This window comes from Leptinotarsa decemlineata, unplaced genomic scaffold (assembly GCF_025532065.1).
Source record: "Leptinotarsa decemlineata unplaced genomic scaffold, Ldec_3_MD MMD2_P_RNA_scaffold_7, whole genome shotgun sequence".
Classification (NCBI taxonomy): domain Eukaryota; kingdom Metazoa; phylum Arthropoda; class Insecta; order Coleoptera; family Chrysomelidae; genus Leptinotarsa; species Leptinotarsa decemlineata.
Window position 1 is genome coordinate 5,953,907 of NW_027412534.1, and position 19,894 is coordinate 5,973,800.

A 19,894-nucleotide genomic window follows, 5' to 3' on the forward strand; every position below is an offset into this window, starting at 1 on the left:
AAAAACAGAATTTTAGTTGAATTGAATTCGACAAAAGCAGTTCAACAAGTAATAAAATTATATTGTGTTAAATAAAATAGTTTCGGTCATTTAACTGCAAAAATGACATATTCTGTCAGCAGCTCATTCGGGATGTATGTGAAACCTTGATCATCTGTTATCAATATAAAATATTATGATCACTCAGATGTGTGACTACTGTCCGAGTGTCTAATAAGAATGAAATCATCTTCTCTCTCACATGCAAAAGCATGTGATTTCTCTCATGTTCGCCAAAGTTTCACCATATGAAGCTATCAAAAGACTGACGGTACCTATCCCGGTTTTTTGCATGCGCTTTTTCTGAGAGTCTAGAATAAATCCAACCTTGATGTCAATCTCATTATGAATGGCACATTAGCGTTAGGCAAGAGGCGATAGACCACAAAGTTAGAAAAAGGTTGATTGGGTCTTTCATAGACGAATTGCTCACTAACAATCACTAACAACGTGAGGAATGCTCTCCATCGCCTCTCGGTGGGATAGTGGAGAGAGAAATCCAACAGGTATCCCTTTAATTCACTCTTTTCTTAGAACGTGTGTATTCGATTTTCACTGCGTCCAACTAATCCAAGTGCAAGCTTAAATTGCATAAATAATCCCCCGTTTTTTTTTTATAAAAAAATTAGTGCACTATCGTCTAAAAGCCACTCTCACTACCTATATGGGCGACAATTAGTCGTTGCCCTTTACCCGTTGGTCCGCGTAACCCTGTTGATAAACCGTCCACAAACGCTTGAAGATAACTAGTTACAGTAGTATCTTGCCAGATCTTAGATACTGTGTGACCAGCATTCACCCACGTTTCGTCCATATAATAAATCTTTTTGTGAGCAGAACGCATTTCTCTAATAGAGCGAAGATATCTCCGTCGCCATGAGACTATATCTTCTCTTTCTATTGAAACAGATTTACGGGATCGTTTGGCACACATAAATTTTAACTCTTCTTTTATTATTTTCCCTAACTTCTCTTTGCTCATTTTTGGAATGAGATCATTATCCATTACCTTTGTCCTAATGGACTCGAGGTTTGGAGCTTTATTCTCAAAAAAGAAAGAATGAATGGTATAGCGTACAAAATTTTTCTGGTACTCGTCTAATTCAATTTTTTTTCTACCACGACAATGTACTTTTGGAGCTTGCACAATCCCAGTCACCTTTTTTTCACGTACAATGCGTTCAATTGTCGACACGGATATTCCCATTAAAAATGAACACTAGGCTACAGCTTCCACTGTACGGAGTGTATTTATTGAATTTTCGTACACTCTACAGACAATCTGTTTTTCTTCTAACGACATAAACTTCCGCTTTCTTTGTACATTACTTGGACCTGCTACGGCATCCATCTTAATACTATGAAAATAATAAAATTCAATCATATTATTCAGCTATCTGTAAGTTGATGTATTTTGAAAAACACTTCATTGTGAGATTTTCATTAGAACAGATTAATAAATCCGCAACACGTGTTTCGCTGCACAGTAGCTTTTTCAAGCGTGTTCACTAACAAACTGACTTCTACATACATTGCGATTTATATATACTTTTTGAAATATTACTATCTACCTAGAAACTAATAATATTCTAGGAATTAATTAAATATGTCAAAAAAATAACTTTCATCGTGAAAAAAAGTGTTTTTCACAGTGAAAAAATTGGTTTTTTTTTCACTGACGAAATAATTGACAATTCATAACAATAAGAGAGATCCACAGAATTTGCAGTTCGGCCACTTTTCATCAAAATAAGGAAAATATTCGCATTTGAAGAAATTTTCTGACAACTGTCATATTTTAAAATAAGTTCGTCAAATTCAGGAAGTGAAAAAATCATTCAATTCAAGTGGACCAGTTCAACTAAAAGCTAAGTATTCTTAAAATATATCTTTTATATATAAAACACATATTTTGCTCACTTTAAACCGTAGTTGTATATCATTCATTTCAATGACTGCTAACGATGGCCTTTCTCTTGATAACAAATTCTGCGAAATTTGTGAAAAATCCTTTAAAACAACGAAAGGTCTCAAAATTCATAATGACAGAGTTCATAAAATTTTTAATACAAAATCCTCTTTGAATGAATCAGCTTTCACACAAGCTGTCGATTCTGTTCTGTTGCCTCATTCTAATAAAGATACGTCATTCAATACTACGTTTCATGAAAAATTGTCCTCATTGAAACGATCCAGTCACATTATAAAAAGGATTCCCAAATCTGCAAGAAATTGGTCTGCATCTGTCCTTTGCGAAATTATAGAAGAATGCTTACATACAAACTCTCCAACAAGCTGAGAAAACTTGTTAACTTTTCCTTATACTTTGTTCTCCATCCCACATGCCAAGGACTCCCGTAGATCTTCTCTCGCATCTCTCATAAAGAAAAACATCAAACTTCTCAATTCCAAGACCAATGTCATTCCATCTCAAATCGATGAAAGGAAATATAACCAAAACTTTTCTAAGCTTGTTTTGAGTAAAATAGCTGATGGTGACATTAGGTCAGCTATCAGAATCTTGAGCTCAAGTGATACGTTGGTCGAATACGATGAATCCACACTTTCAGTTCTCCGATCAAAACACCCTCGATCAGATTCCTCCACACATTCTCTGGATTCGCAACTACCACACGATTTTTCAGAGTTTACGGTGTTCCAATTTTCAGAACATGAAGTATCGGAGGCAATTAAATCTTTTCGTTCTGGTTCTGCTGGTGGTTTGGATTCTTTCCGCCCTAGTCATATGCAAGACCTCATTAGTCACAGCTCTGGAAATTCAGGACAGAAACTTCTTTCTTCTGTTACAAAATTATGTAATTTCATTTTTACTGGTAGGGTTTCTCCAGAAATTTGTCCTATACTTTTTGGCGCTTCACTGTGTGCTCTTCGGAAAAAAGATAGAGGAGTAAGACCGATTGCCGTCGGTACCTTTTATCGTCGATTGGTAGCTAAACTTGGTTGTATGAGGATTAAAGACGAACTAGGATCGATGTTACGTCCACTACAGTTTGGTTTCGGTACTGCAGGTGGATGTGAAGCTGTTGCTCATGCTGCTCGTAGATATATTAATCTTCATCCAAATCCTGATTCAAAAATTTTCCTGAAAATAGACTTCAAAAATGCCTTCAATATGATTGATAGAAACATCATGCTTCGTAAGGTTAAAGATTCGTTTCCAGGATTATATCCCTTCTTAAGTCAGTGTTACAAATCAGCCTCCTATTTGAATTTTGGTGAACATCCGATTCTGTCTGAGAGAGGTGTTCAACAAGGTGATCCTTTAGGACCTGCTCTTTTTTGTCTGACCATCAACGAACTTACTAGAAGCTTATCATCCGAATTTAATTGTTGGTATTTGAATGATGGCTCAATCGCTGGCGATGAAAATAGTGTTTCAAAGGATTTGGAAAAAATCATTGATTATTCAAAACATCTTGGACTTGAACTAAATTTTGAAAAATGCGAGTTGATTACTCTTTCAACTCCGAATAATATTTCCGAATCCATTTTGAAATTGGCTCCTGGCATAAAAATTTTGGAAAAGTCTAAATGGAGTCTTCTGGGTGCTCCTCTCTCTAAAGATTCACTTTCAGAACATCTTCGAGAAAAACGGGAATCACTCAAATTGCTGACCACCAGATTGAATGAACTTCCAAAACACGTTGCATTTTTTCTTTTGAAAAATTGTTTGGCGATTCCAAAACTCATGTACGCCCTCAGATGTTCCCCCACTTGGTCAAGTCAGTTAGAGCTTGACGAATTTGATAATTTACTCCGCCACACGACGGAATATGTTACAAACAATCATTTCAATAATGATTCATGGCTCCAAGCAACTCTTCCTGTAAACCTTGGCGGATTAGGGCTACGTTCGGCTTCTTCCTTAGCTTTACCAGCGTTTCTGTCATCAGTCAATAGTGTTTCCGATCTTATCGATTCCATCCTTCCTTCCATATTTATCAATATCAAAGACGTTTTTCATTCTGAAGGTGAATCACTTTGGCATGCTGCAACTAATATTGCTCCTCCTACAGATTAAAAGAAAATACAAAGTGTATGGGACCGACCTCTCCTGAACATTATAACTGATAAACTTCTGAAATCTACAAGTGTATACGATAAGGCTCGTCTGAAAGCAGCAATGATCAAGGAATCGGGTGCTTGGCTGAATGCTTTACCTGTTGCATCTCTTGGAACACTATTAGACGATGAATCTTTCAGAATAGCAGTAAGACTTAGGATGGGTTCATCTATTTGTGTTTCTCATACTTGTGTTTGCGGTAGTATAGTTGATGAGAAAGGTACACATGGTTTGAGTTGCAGGAAAAGTGCAGGGCGTATATCTCGACATCACCAAGTGAACGTCATATTGAAAAGAGCTATGTTGTCAGCGGATGTTCCTGCAATTCTGGAACCCTTAGGTACCAGTCGAGATGATGGTAAACGACCAGATGGCATGTCTCTCATACCATGGAAATACGGTAAACCTGTGGTATGGGACTTTACTTGCGTTGACACGGTCGCGGCTTCCCATCTAGCCGAAAGTTCCAAGTCTGCTGGAACTGCAGCATTGTCTGGCGAGAAACTGAAAAGGAAAAAATACCAAAATCTTGGAAACAACTATTTGTTCCATCCAGTAGCGGTTGAAACTTTTGGTGTTTATGGCCCGGAGTCTCTGTTATTCGTTCATGAACTCGGAAGGAGAATAGGCCAAGCAACGAAAGATCACCGTTCTACCTCTTTTTTGTTAGAAAGAATTAGTATTGCTATTCAACGTGGCAATTTCAGTGGAAGCGCTTCTTGAAGCAAGAGCCGAATCGATCCCTCTACGAAACCCTTTTTCACTTGGAAGGATCGATCGCAGCTTGAGAAATGGTTCTTATGGAGATTCTGTGAAACGTGTTCTTCCTTACGAATCAGTAGAGAGTTGTCCTGAAAATCTAGAGAAGAAAATTGGATTGGATAATTTAGGAAACACTTGTTACATGAATAGCATTTTACAAGTGTTGTTCATGACGAAGAATTTCAAGAACGAAGTTTTAATGATGAACGAGAACGAGAATGTTTCCTGCTTATTCATCAAACTCAAACAACTGTTCATGCAGCTGCAGTTTCGTAAGAAGGTATCATCTTTCCCTCCAACCGATTTCCTGGAGTCTTTGAAGTCCACTAGATACTCGTTAGGACAACAAGAGGATTGTTCCGAATTCTTGCGATTCTTGTTGAATACTCTTCGTGAGCAAAACAATAGCAGAATCAATACTCCCAGCCGCTCTGGACTTAATGATTCCATACAACCCATCTCGTCTTGTGTTTGTAAATCTTCTGCTGGAAAAATCCTCACTTGTTTACTTTGTGGTAAATGTTCAAGAAGTACTGAAAACTTATGTGAATTTCTGGAACTTCATCTAGCTTTTCCTAATACGACTAATTACCAGTCCGTGCAAAGCTTATTGTTAAATCATCTGAAAATGGAATTTTTAACAGGTGATGATCAACTGTATTGTCAAACATGCGCCAAACTAACTGACTGTTATAAGGAAACAAGTATATCTGAGGCACCAGTCAATCTAATAATAACACTGATGATTTTCAAACAAGACTCAACCTCTAACGGAAGCAAGAAACTCTTTGGAAGGTTCGAAATAGATGAACATTTCAACCTAGCAGACCACTGTTATAATATTCATGCAGTCATTGTTCACTGTGGTTCTGGCGTTGAATGTGGTCATTATTACGCCTTGGTCAAAGAAGAAACGGACTGGTTTAAGTTTGACGATAGTCGTGTCACGAAGTGTTCTGGCGATGCATTGAATTTATTGGAGCCTCTGGAGACACCCTACATTTTGTTTTATGAGAGAGAGGACATTGTTAGATCAAGATCTTCAGATGATGTGGTGCTGCAGGTTTTTCCGGGTTTTCCTGCAACTGAAAAAGCAAATGCACCACTGGAATCAATGAAGTCGCCCCGGAGCGCCAATTAATTTTTATTGTTGTATTTATTTTATTTTTATCGTTGTAAAAACAATTAATTCAATATGAATTAATGACAGTTATACCTGACTTTAACGAACATTTATACCTGAGTTTAATGACTAGGTCAACTAATTATCTCACAATAAAGTGTGAATGTGTTGAAAATCTATGATAATGTATTTTTAAAAACAAGTATCGGCCAACTCTATCTTATATTTTAAAGTTAATAAATATAACAGTCTATTTAATAAATATAATAAAATATATTTAATAAATACAAAACAAAGTTACCTTCACAAGAAACAGAACTCACTACGCCTATGCAGATAAGGACGCTTGATAATGAAGAAACCGAATGACTAGTTATGGCATTTTAAGGACGCAAATATAATAGACCTACGAAGTGTTGATCAGTTTACCGATGTTTCAAAGTATTTAACGAACTGGTTCACCTATTAGCTCGTACATCCTATCGATATGCAGAAGCTATCTTGTTACGGGGGTCAAATTTTATGGAATCATCTTACTTTTCAATTATTCACAATGGCGATGCATAGACAATAATAATGTCCCCGGTAAGAATTTAGTTCTAACATTCAACATTGTTGCCGTTAGCTCTCAGTTCAATTTGTATATGAGTTACCTTCAATTGAAAATTGTTATACTATAGTATGAACTGATTAATTGATAAAAAAGGTCTGTAAAATTATTAGCACATTTATTACCATATTTATACCTTCTCAAATATTCATTATAATCGAGCACTTATCAACCCTTGTACATCGGGATAATCACTACATCACTACATAGTATAAAACAAAGTCGCTTCTGTCCCTATGTATGCTTAGATCTTTAAAACTACGCAACGGATTTTAATGAGGGTTGTTCTATCGTATGTCACCCATATTTGAAATAACGCAATCGAGAAACATGAAGAATCAAGAGCTGGTGCGCTTAATATTTCTAAGGCCTTTGACCGTGTGTGGCATGAGGGTTTACTAGCCAAACTTCGATGTTATGGCGTGTTGGATCATTTTTGTGAATGGCTATTCAGCTTCCTGAAAGAACGTTTCCTGCAAGTGGCCATCGATGGATATCTCTCGAATACTTTCACCATCAACGCTGGTGTTCCCTAGAGATCCGTATTGTCTCCAACCCTCTTTGTATTGTATATCAACGACTTATTGTAAAAAACGATGAATCCAATATATCTGTATCTGTAGAGTAGGGAGGGTGAGTGTAAGCCCACGCACTTAGGCCACATGTGACCCATTGTACATCCTCCCAAGGAGTTGTCCTCCTAGGTCGTCGTCCATCCTGTCCTTTCCAGGAAGGTGGACAGGTCGCTGGGAGACATCTCCTTTATATCGGCAGGTGTAGGCCAAGACTCGCCGAACACACACTCTCTTATTGACGATAACTCCGGGCACTCACACAGGACATGCCTGACAGTCTCATCTTCCTGTTCACACATCCTGCATAGAGGTGTGTCCACTAGCCCCATATTATGTAGGTGTTTCCTTAGCTGACAGTGGCCAGTCAGAAATCCTACTGTAAGGCGTAGATTTTTCCTGGTCATCGCCAGATATTTCTTCGGCGCCAGCTTCCCAGGGTCGCCCAAGGTGATCCTGGCAAGATTACATCCTTTGATTTCATCCCATCTCTTTAAAGATTGAGCATGGGTGTAACATTTGACTAGTTCCGCAATTGTCGAAGTCATCAGGCCGTGGGTGCCACTTGGTCCTGAAATTCTTAGTCCAGCCGCTTCCTTGGCTAAAGAGTCGGCAATGCGATTACCTTTACTCCTTTCGTGCCCTTTAATCCACCTCAGGATAGAATCCAATATATTGCTTTGCTAACGACAGCACACTTCACAGCACCAGGTTCAATTCAATGCCACAAAAACCCAGTAATCAGTTTTCTCCAAGAAGATAAGTTTCTTCGAACCGGATATAATAATGTCAGGTCAGACCATTCCGCTTTCTGCTTCGATAAGTTTCTTGAGGGTTAAAATGGACACCAATATGTCTTAGCATAATCATATCGCTGGAACTGCAAAGGCTGCTTCTCAAAAGCTTGGAACACGGTTCAGAACCAGAAGTTGCTAGATTTCATCCAGAAAAGAGCCATCCGCCTGATTAGAGACGCGAACATCACGTGCAACCTTGATAACCTGGAACATCGAAGAAAGGTTGGAGATTTGTCTCTCTTCTGTAGATACTTTCACGGGAAGTGTTCAAGTGAGTTGGCACATTTGATTCCACCAAGAGCGGTGCATATCAAAAATACGCGACTGACTGTTTAAGAACTCTTTTGTTGGAGAATGTATGTGAAATAAACTTCCTGAGAAGGTTTTTTCAAATGAATTTAATCTCCAGCGATTCAAATCCAACGTAAATCGCTACTTTCGTACAGGCGCCACCCTTAAGGATATCCTGAATAAACACTTTTTATTTCTGACCGGGATATTATAAGCTTATATCGTCATAGTTACGCTATCAATAAAGAGGGTCATAACTCCCTTGGGACATTATAGATTTTATAATTCCCTCTACCTTTTACAAGTAAAAATAAATAGAAATGAAAACTGAACCATATTTTATTTATTCACGTCATTACAAATAATAAATGTACAATTTTGAAATGTTCCCTGAAAATTACTTCCGCCACTGGAAACAATTTCTTCTTTTGTATGGCTGGAGCTTCTGTTCACTACAGTCGAGGTACCTGCCTCTTCTGATGACAAAGTAGACAACATACGCGCCGTTTTATTTCTCAAGTCGATGCTATCCTCCAAATACCCCTCCGCCACCGTGGAACTTTTCCAACCTCCGTGTCTTTTTAAGTTAGTCATAGTTGCTCCTGCATTGGCTAGAGCAGTAGCAGAAGTGCGACGAAGGCAATGTCCCGTATAGGAAGATGAGTTTGGCAATCCTAAATACATTGCGATTTTGCTGGGGATTTTCCCAAACATGTTTTTTCCAATTTGCTGAGATGTACATTTATTTTGTCGGAAGCTCAAAAAAAATCGTTCAATACCTTTAGGACGCAAAGACATATAAAGTCTTAATAAAGGCAAAGCGGAGAACTCTTTTTCATCCACAACTGTAAATTTCTTCGATACACCAGTTTTACTTTCCGGTACGTTCACTACCATAACGGAATCCCGGTCCTCTATATCCGATATCTTCATATTCAAAAGTTCCTGACTTCTGCATCCTCCAAAATAACCCATAATCAAAACAACCTATAACAAAAAAAAGGAAATAAATACACACAAAAAGGAAAATAAGAAAAAAATTACCTTATGCAATAAATGAATATCATTAGGAGCGTCCTTTAGGAATCTGATAACATCTTTAGGAGATAAAACAGCAGACTTTTTCGGCTTATAACTCTTACTCTTCCGTTTCAAAAAAGCCTGTAGTTCATTGAACTTGGTGATATCTCGTTTCTCATGTATGTATAGTCACCATCGATTTTAGCATTGACCATTTAGTCCATAAAGAATTCGGACTATACGTTACTGACTGAAACGAATAAACACAATTACTACCAAATCTACCGAAAAACATAGAAAATTCCTTACCAGTTCTTGAAAATATGCCAGAAATACAGTTTCAGTGACATCTTTTGGCATAACATTTTTCCGTGTCAGCCAGTCCAGATATATCTTGTATTCTTTTTGGTATACGGCTTCACTTTTCGATGGAATTAATGATTCTCTTGCTTGTTCAGCTTTTTTCAAAATATCCTCCATTATATTTGGGGTAGAAAACACGTTTTCACCGCAAACACAGCTTGATAACAAAGTTCTGTTTATAAACAAGTAACATAGCAACAACCTAGCAACAAGAAAACTCTACTATAATCAACGGTACCTGATTCAAATATACCGGGAAGGTAATGAATTGGTACATTTTTCCGTTTCAAAAATGAACAAAATTTTATTGAAATCGGTCAGAAATAAAATTATCTATGTACCACGGGAATTAATGAGCCTTAATAACCTTAGGCAATTGCTGTCCCTCGGGCCAGAGGCCCTCGGGACGCAAACTTTGCCATCGGTAATTAAGGCCCTCCTAATTCCCTTGATACATAAATAACTATTTTGTACTTACATTGCAAACGCTGGCTGAACGCTACGAGATAATTAAAAAATGTACCTACTACAGTATTGTACATCTTCAAAAGATCTACAAAAAAGTTCGCGATGGTATATGTCTATCTCTTAGGGATAACCCACAATAACCATTTTTTTATCCTCGAGAAATAATGGCTTATTTACGAAGTGATTTCAAGCAATATAGCTTTAATCCTTATCCAATTAAATACCTTAAATACATTGTGTATTCAATATAGATCAAAATGGTCCTTTACAGCATGTAGTTTATATAAATATTTTCGAAGATATTACAGATTTGAAATGCAGGGACATAGCGGTTGCGGCGGTACCGGCCCTGGGACCGGCTTTGCGTGCGTATATTTAGTATCAGCCGGGGCTAGTATCATGATAATTGAATTTATGACCTGCAGAGGCAACATGAATAGAACATTAAGAAATACATTGTTATCTTTTGAGTTTTCATTTCAATTTATATTATTTTTCATTAAACATTGGTTTCAACCTTGTTTTATCAGCAAATTTCCATAATCAAACGGCTTAATTATTCACCTAAATATTAAATTCACTATTAATATTCCATGACAATCAAAATGTTTCATTCAGGTTAATAAATGAATGTTATTTGTTCAATCCCCATGATTGACTCATATGTTCGAAAGTATCTTAACTTTCTCTAAGATTTTTGAAGGTTACACTCACAGCTGGTTGACCATCGCCAAACAACCTGTCTATAGAAGGCAGAACTGGATCATATGTTTTTTCAACAAGTGATAGTTCAATTTTTATTCAATCAACAGGTGATCAGAAACATACTGGGAAGAGAGTGACGTATTGATTTTTGCGCTTAGTACTTAAGATCGGGCCGTTCAGATTGCATAAGTTATTTCTATTCATAATAATAATTACAAATTTTCACAATATAGACTTTTAATTCCAATACGTGTTTCACTACATAGTAGCATCCTCGAACTGGTGCTCCACACCAATTTACAATGCCGTTCAAATAAATTATTAATTTTAATCAATAGAGATTACTAATTTTTAAAAATGTAGTTACAAAAACAGGTATCCATCAGGTATAGTCGAAGTAACTGATATAGTAATTCTTAAAGCTATCGGCGAACTCAAAGGCCAAAAAAACCAATACAAAGAAATAATGCCACTACAAATTAGTCCACGTGGACTGAAGAACTGGCGGTTCGTATTGGATCATTTTTACTAACCAAGTTTCATGATTGGCTGAAGAGTCATAAAATAATTAGAAGTCATGTTACGGTGACCAATAGAATGTAGCAATGAGTACCGCCGTTGTGTCGTCAATGTTCAGTTCAGGAACTGATCGCGATTTGACTGTTGAAATTCGATATTGGTGAAGTTATAGTTACTTAAAATTGTTGTTATTTGTTTAAAATGTGGCGTCCTTGTAGTAACGAGTGTGATAACAACGCAGACTTTTTCCTGTGTAGTGATTCCAATAGTGCTGGTGAACAATGCAAAAAAGAGATACCAGTGAATAAGATTCAGATGCATTTGAATATTGAAACACAGAGAGTATGTTTCAATGTATAAAAGAATCTACATATCAAGTTAGGTTTCGAGGGAAAAAACTATTACAAGCAACATCAGATTTGACCGAAATTCCTTTCTCAACTGAACGTAAAATAGTCAAAAACAAACCTTATGAACGCAAGACGCGATATGATGCGGGATTACCAAAACCTTTAGATGCTCATCTAATAGAATCATCAAAAAAACAAAATACGACTGTTACAAAAGCAATGAGATTCCTAAAATTGAAATCATAAGGAAGAAATTGAATACTTCCGGCCATAACGTGAGCTGCTGTGACAAAACTCTTCATAATTGGATAAAGAAACTAAGATTTAGATTTAAAATAATAAACAAATGTCAAGCAGTTATGGAAAGCAGAAAAATAGTGGAATTGCGTAACAAATACTTAAAACAAATAACTAAATATTAAAAAGAAAAACGGGAAATTTTGTATTGGACGAAACTTGGTATGACACTCTCGACACAGTTACGAAAGGGTGGACTGATGGTTCGAGAATGTGTACGCCTAACATGCCTGCAAACAAAGGATCGCGACTAATCATTGTGCATTGCGGAGGAAGTTAAGGATGGGTTCCGAATTCTTTGAAATTATGTGGAAAAAAACTTGAGGACTGCAATGTTGACTATCATAAGAACATGGAAGCTAATATTTTTGAGGAATGGTTTGAAAGCACATTGGTTCCAAACTTGGATGCGAATAGTGTAACGCTTCCTATCATTCGCGACAGCTCATCAAAGTACCATATAAAAATTCGAGGAAAGATGAAATACAAAGTTTTTTAGAAGATAACTATAACAAAAACCAACTACTTGAAGTTTTACAGACAATAACATTTGAAAAAGTTTATGCCCTTGAGAGTATTGCTGAAAAGTATGGACACACCATATTGAGACTTCCCCCCTATTTTTGTGTTTTCAATCCCATCGAGTTGATTTGGGGAAAATTGAAACAAAGCATCAGACGTAAAAATAATTTTCCAAAGTTTTATGAGAAAGTGATAGAACTAGTTAAAGAAGAAGTATCAAATATTACCAAAGAAGACTGACAGAAAAGGATTAAAAAAGTAATTTTAGTTGAAAAAGACTATATGGAGAATGGACACTTCCATATCAATGGTGGAAATAAATTCATTATTGATTCAAATGACGACAGTGATAGTGAAACGGAGAATATGGAAGAGGAATTATTAGAAGCTTTCGAAGAAATTTAGTGAAGTGTTTTTGAAGCGATGTTACTCCAAGATATTTTATGTTTTGGTATCGCAATTTAACAAAATCCAACCCCTATAGACACAACTAAAAACAAACATTCTTATTATCCTTATCAACATAAAGTAACAGCTTACTAGATCCACAGACTCCTTAGTATTCCTATTTCAACAGGTTATATATATATATACTTACACTTTCAAAACAATGACATTTAAAGGAAAGGCATAAGGAAAGATGAAAAAACTCCTAACTAAACAGAACATCAACTTAGCATACAAAACGGATAACTATTCAGACATATAAAAGACATACAAGCAAACAACAAATCCAATATCGACAATGACAACAAATCAGGTTTTTATAAACTAAAATATGGCTCGTACCCAAAAGTTTATATTGGAAGAAAATCTAGTAATTTCACAACCAGAATCTCGGAACACAAAATGTTTTAATTGAAGAAAACCAATTCCACCTGTGCATGCCATCTGTTGGAAAACAACACGACTGCGATGTAGTACCATACAGAAAATAAATGACAAAAATCATATCTGCTGGAATTCCTGGAAATAAATAAATGTAAACAATTATATTTCCTATTAACGGCCAACAAATAAATCTGTTTAAAATCTGGTTTTCCGTTAATCAGCTGTCGCTGATTAACGGATATCTTCACGAATATCTGACAAAACTTCAATGTAGGTATTTCGTTTTTTTATGTAAAAAGAGTGTACTGTTCTCTTAATAGAATTATTGACTTCTTCATCGATAACCAAACACTTTCTACCAGTGGATACTTTCGGCTCGAAAAAGTTGTTGTTTTCCTTGAGTTCCTTGAGAATTCTAAAAATTGTCGATCTATTGACACCGGTCATACTCGCGCATTTTTGCACTACTTCCTCCTTACTTTTTATTTCGGTCGGATATTGTATTCTTAAGAAATTGTATACATTCATAACAATTGTTTTTTCATTATATTTAATGGTGACAATTTCGGACGCTTCACGATTCCCGAACAACTAGCTTCCAAGTTGTATAGCTGTTTATTCAACGCGCTCTCGAAGTAAACTAAAGAATATCAAGAATAACCCCGCTAGAAAGCCAAGTCGGTCTTATTGATGGGTGCGATGTGTCTGTTGACAGTATAATTCAAAGGAATATCTATTTATACCGCCTTCAAAAAAACAATGTTTTTTCAATCCGCTTCAACTATGTTGGAGAATGTCTTTGTTACTACTGGACATATTGTAACATTTGTCATAGTTGATGTGTTATTTTGTTTGTTATGAATGATATTTTTCAAGAATAAATATTGTATTTTCGTCATATAAATTCATTAATTCAATTTGTTGAGATTACTTATGATGCACTGTTTGGAACCTTTGGTGTAGTAATGAATATTACTGGAGTTTTTTCCCAACGACGTGTTAAAAATAACGATTTGGTGTTGGGAAAAAACTCCAGTAATATTCGTTGAGAGTAAATAATTTGAATGCATATATATATATATATATATATATATATATATATATATATATATATATATATATATATATATACTCTTGTCGTAGTCCTATATCTTGACGTCATTTTCCACCTACGCCTACACGTCTTAAGAATGGGAAATGATAATATTGACGAAATTATGAAATTAATGTATAAATATAATTATTCGTTAATGGAAGGGATGATCAGTGTGACTAAGATATCTCGTTTACTTCACTTCTGCGCATATATTTTCAATAAGTTATTTTCTGTTATTACAATGTATCTGTTCCTTTAGCAATTAGCGTATAAAAATACTATTTTTCTTTCAGATTTCAGCTGAAAATTCTTCTCTTTCTTCATTTGCCTCTGATATGGATTCTGCATCATCCCCCATGGAGGAATCGTCCAAGATAAAAGACATTATAGAATGTTACGAGAAGCGAACCTCCCCTAGTGCCACAAACGGTCGTGTTGATAATACAAATAGGGTGGAAAGAGTCAAAAACTCTATTCAGGAAACGTTAGATGCGAGTTTTACAAACGACTGTGCCTTGAGAGATTCAGACTCGGAAAACAATGACGAAAGTAAAGTATCCGATATTATCAAGAAATTTGAAACGTATAGGCAGACTATGCCCAAATATTGCAGATCGCAAGTGAGCACGGATACTTTGTTCTATTGCTGCATGATCATTGAAAGGGTTCGGGACGAGGCTCAAATAAAGTTCAAATATCCCTCATGTGTAAGTTACAAGTTACTTTCTGAATTTTTTCTCTATTTTACTAGTTTTTCTTCATTAGTGCCGAATCATTCAGTAGTGAAATGGATTTAATAAATTTTTATAGATAATTTATCGTCAACGAACGTAACGTTTCATATTATTGTTGTGATTAAGTTACAAACTAGTGCTATCACTAATGTGCGATATTTTATTCTGGGCCATTTCAAAGTTATCACCGTTTTTGGGCCTACAAATGAGTAACTATTAGTTTAACACCTTAGAATTAACAGTTACAGATCAACTTTGAAGAGATAAACAATCAAAATCAATAGGAATTATTTTGACAGGAATTACTTCCACTGCTTTTTTGGGTATATATCCTTCCACAATCTGAAAAATAAATAAAGCTATATAAATCAATATAGAGACAGTAATAAAGGGCAAACTGAAAAGTTCACCCCGAAAAATACTGCATAATATAAACCACTGAAGATTCCGATTAGTCAGTAACGTGTCGTATTCATAAATTTTGCTTACAAATTGGAAGAAAACAAATATTTTTACTTAGCTTTTTTTAGTGGTCGACGATTCGGAAAACAATCTGTTTCCGTTTTCAAAACCTGCAGGTCACTATAGAGCTATCGCAATTTTGACGGATGTCAAAAGAACTATAGCATCACAATTTGAGGCGACAGTTTTATAGTGAATTTCAGTTTTTGAAAACGGGAAAATATTGTTTTCCGAAACGCCGTCATTAATACTGTCCACGTTTTATTGGATCGATCTAAAGAAATTGAAGAAAAAGTTGGAACATGATTTAGAGCCCACAATTTGAAACTAAATGATGACAAGTCTCAGAGGCTACTCGTAACTCGTCAGTGTGAACAACAAGGCCAGAATGTGAAACTACTTGGGGTTACTTTAGACTTTAAACTGAATTGGAATGCTCATATAGATCAATTAAAACATAAACTGTCGAGCATATTATCTCTTCTGGGACAGCTCAGGCATATTTCACACTAAGAAACTTTGAGAACAGTTTATTTCTCACTGTTTCAGTCTCATATGGGTTACACCATTAGTATCACCATCATTTATGCTGATGATACTAATCAGTTAATCGCGGAGATTAATCTAGCAAAATCGGTGGAAATATCAAATATTGCAGCAAATATGTTTTATGAATGGTGTGTCGATAACGGACTATCAGTTGATATACAAAAGACATTTTTCATGTTATTCCAGCCAAAGAATATTCGTTATGATTATAGTCCATTAATTAGGATGAATCATAAGTCTATAGAACAAGTTGATCACATTAAATTTCTTGGAATTTATATGGATCATAAGCTTACATAGGAAATTCGTATAAACAATTTAGTATCCAAATTGAGCAGTATTTGCTTTGTTATTCAACAACTGTCTCTTTGGATATTCTTAAACTAATTCCTTATCAAGCTATGGTCTGATATTCTGGGGTAACTCTGCTCACGTACATAAAGTATTTATTATACAGAAAAAAATTATAAGATGTATGGTCAAAGCTCATTATCAGGCGAGCTGTAGACCAATATTCAAAAGACTGTCCATTCTGACCTTGCCTTGTATGTATATATATTCAATAACCAGCATCATCAAAAAAGAAAAACATAGTCATGTGAGAGGAAATACTCTACATGAGTATACCACTCGCAATGCAAGTGAAATACGTCCACCTAGTCCTAGCACAAAACTCTTTCACATATCTGGGTATCAAGTGTTATAACCAAAGCGTAAAATTAATTGGTAAAATAAAAAATTTCGAAGTTTTCAAAACAACATTCCATGACTTTTTAATTAATCATGGGTTTTATCCTGTAGATCAGTTTTTAAATTTTCCTATTAATAATTCTGATATGTAAATCTATTAACCATTCATTTATGTTATGTGTTTGTTCATGTTATATGTAATTGACTAGTCTGATAAGTTTTAATACTGTACTGCACTGTGTAGAGCTTCATGGATGAATAAAAATTATCTATATATCTATCTATAATGAGGAAATTATGTGAAATTGAAGATTATTTGTCAAAGAACTGGTCAAAATTGTTGAAACTGTCAATGTTATTCTTGATATTTCTGTTATGTAAGTAATTCTGATTATTCCAATTCCAGTTGGATATAAAAAAAAAACAACAATATTTCGTCTCGATCGACGGAATCTTTGGAATGGATTAGTGGAGGAACGTGATAACAGAGATTACTCATTGAAATGCTCGTCGAAATTTTTTATTATGCCAGTGTTATTCTTTGCGATTCATTGGTATTATCATTATGTCGAAAAAAATATTATAAAAACTTTTTCTGTTACGCTTTCAGGTTGAAATTCCGCAGAATCTAGAAGACCTTTGCTTTCCAGAAAGTGAGAACGTCCCCCTTGACATCGAGAATACTTCTCAAAACTATTCCCTTCTGATCACCAATGATAAAGGTGAGCGCATGTATGGATACTGTCGAAGGGTACTGCCGGAAGGTTCGACTTGTTGTCTGCCCCTGGCGTACTGCATTCTCAGCAAACACCGAGCACCGAGGTAAGCTTTCTGCAATATTCATTTTCAGAATACGTTCCGTGGGTTTTTAAATGAGTGTATAAGTAAAATCTAGTCCATTCACTGGGAATCGGCCGATACTTGATTGAAATCCATAACGTATTTACCTAATCCAGGTACAGGTATTATCACACCAGACTACCTGAGTCAACATAAACACGTTTTACGCAACTTACCTAATCCAGGGACAGGTATTGGCACACCAAACCACCTGTGTTTGGCACACCAAACCACCTCTACGCAGCCGTAATATCTAGTCATCGGAGATAAAGTCAGGATGTATATCTGAAGAAGCTAGCCACTCCCGCTAGCTAAACGTCAGGAAGAAGTTCCAAAAGTCGACAGCTTTCAAACCCGAAAAATAGTGACATTGAAAATCTCGACCGCGAAAGCCTCAACTATCATAATTCATTTTCAAAAAGCGTGCAGTAATTAATCACTTGAAACAAAAAATAATAATTCCAATGGCGTGTTAATTTTTCATACAAGAATTTCCCATGACATTGTAACGGAACGACAACGCAAGGTTTGTAGAGAAAAAAATGGACCTTGATCTCATATTACGGGTTTAAATTTGAATAAATAACTAGAAAGAAGAGGGCGTAAAGAACAAAAAAAAGTTAGCACTCAGAAACTTACCGATGGTCTAGTTATTTCTAAGGTTTTGATATAAGGCTCGTGGTGGTGGAAGAAAGAGTCCTTTCATAGCAAGGCGGCATCTAGGTTATCCAGAAATACTCTTGCGTAACACTATAATTGTAACTATATGAAAAAGTGAAATTAATAAATAGGCAATAATTTGGCGTTCCTTTGCGAGGCGTTCAGTCTCTGTCTACAAAGAATGCTAGTGCTGCTTGGGATATAATGTCAATAATAATAACTGCTAGACTTAATCTACAAAATTAAAATGGTTTCTGCAACATTCTGCCCTGCATAATAGGGGGGGTCTTTCAATAAAATCAGAAGGAAAAGTGCCCCGAGAAGCGATATCTACGGGGTTATTTTTAATTGAAAGCTTTTATTTAACTTGTTAACAAATCGTGCAAGTTTAATTTGACCCACTTCCCGGTATCCGATTGACCTGAAATTTTGCATGCTGGTCCAGAACCGATGACAATGCATGTTAATCATAAATGTGACCTGATGCTGCTGCCAGGATCGGCTCCGCGGTCTCCTCAGCTGTCATTGGTTTACAGATGGATAAAAAACACCTTCCGGTTCTGGTGCAGGTGTTTTCAGTCGCAGACCCAGGACAGAGTTATCTACCTGCCTAGGAACTTATGCGACTGTTTTCCAAGCGGAAATTTACACTATTGAATTGTGTGCGGAGAGATTGGATAAATCCAACCTCACTCACAAGTCAATAAATATATTTTCGGACAGTCAAGCGGCGTTGGAAGCTCTTGGCTCCCACCGAGCAATGTCTAAATTGGTAGCAAACTGCTACAAAAGACTCTCCTCGATAGGAAGACTAAACAGATTGTCTCTGGTCTGGATTCCTGGTCATACTGGCCTGGAAGGCAATGAAGCTGCTGACTCTCTTGCAAAGGAGGGTGCTGCAAGCGGCTTCATTGGACCAGAACCTGTCATTGACATCGCTTTGGGCTTTGCCAAACAAACACTTAACACCTGGATGGCAAGAAGAGTTATGGACTTCTGGCAGAATCTTCCAGGATTGGCTCACTCCAAGGCGTTCATTCACTCTTCGAAGCTTGATTCCAAACAGTCGTTGGACTACAGTAGGTCTTCTTACAGGTCACTTCATTTGAATCATCACATGCAGAGACTTGGACTGTCGGAAGACAGTGTGTGTCGCCTCTCTCTGGAAAATGATGAAACTGCAGAGCATATACTTTGTGCCTGCCCCGCTGGAGACCGAATCAGGTTCTTTGAGTTCGGCAGATCCGTACTCTCACCATCTGACCTGAAAGACCACTCACCATACAAACTACTCGGCTTCTTTAAGAAGCTGGGTTTATTTGGCCGAGTGTGAATAGGTGTGAGCCACAATAAACCCTTATGGGATGCGGTGGAGGGTCGAATAGACCCACTCACTTTAGACGTACCCACCTACCTCAGCGGTCAATAGCATAGAAGACACTAAATGGTGTAGTAGGTTGTAAGAACCCATATTTATTTGCAATGTAAAAAAATATTATCTACCATCCTC

General features: G+C 36.3%; 1 protein-coding gene and 1 long non-coding RNA gene across 3 annotated transcripts in view; one reads left to right on the forward strand and one right to left on the reverse strand.

Annotated features, from left to right (window-relative positions):
• LOC111516659 (uncharacterized) overlaps positions 1 to 19,894 on the forward strand; it is a 134,049-nt gene that overhangs the window by 82,095 nt on the left and 32,060 nt on the right. For both annotated transcript variants that reach the window (XM_074170269.1, XM_074170268.1), the window contains 2 exons: positions 14,743 to 15,156; positions 17,495 to 17,706. In XM_074170269.1, coding sequence (XP_074026370.1) covers positions 14,743 to 15,156; positions 17,495 to 17,706 — 626 coding nt within the window. The remainder of the gene's footprint in view (positions 1 to 14,742; positions 15,157 to 17,494; positions 17,707 to 19,894) is intronic.
• Positions 8,468 to 10,126, reverse strand: LOC141480346 (uncharacterized). Its single transcript, XR_012464278.1, has 3 exons — positions 9,608 to 10,126; positions 9,323 to 9,548; positions 8,468 to 9,265 (listed from the first exon to the last, which is right to left on the reverse strand). It is a non-coding gene; the product is annotated as an uncharacterized lncRNA (long non-coding RNA).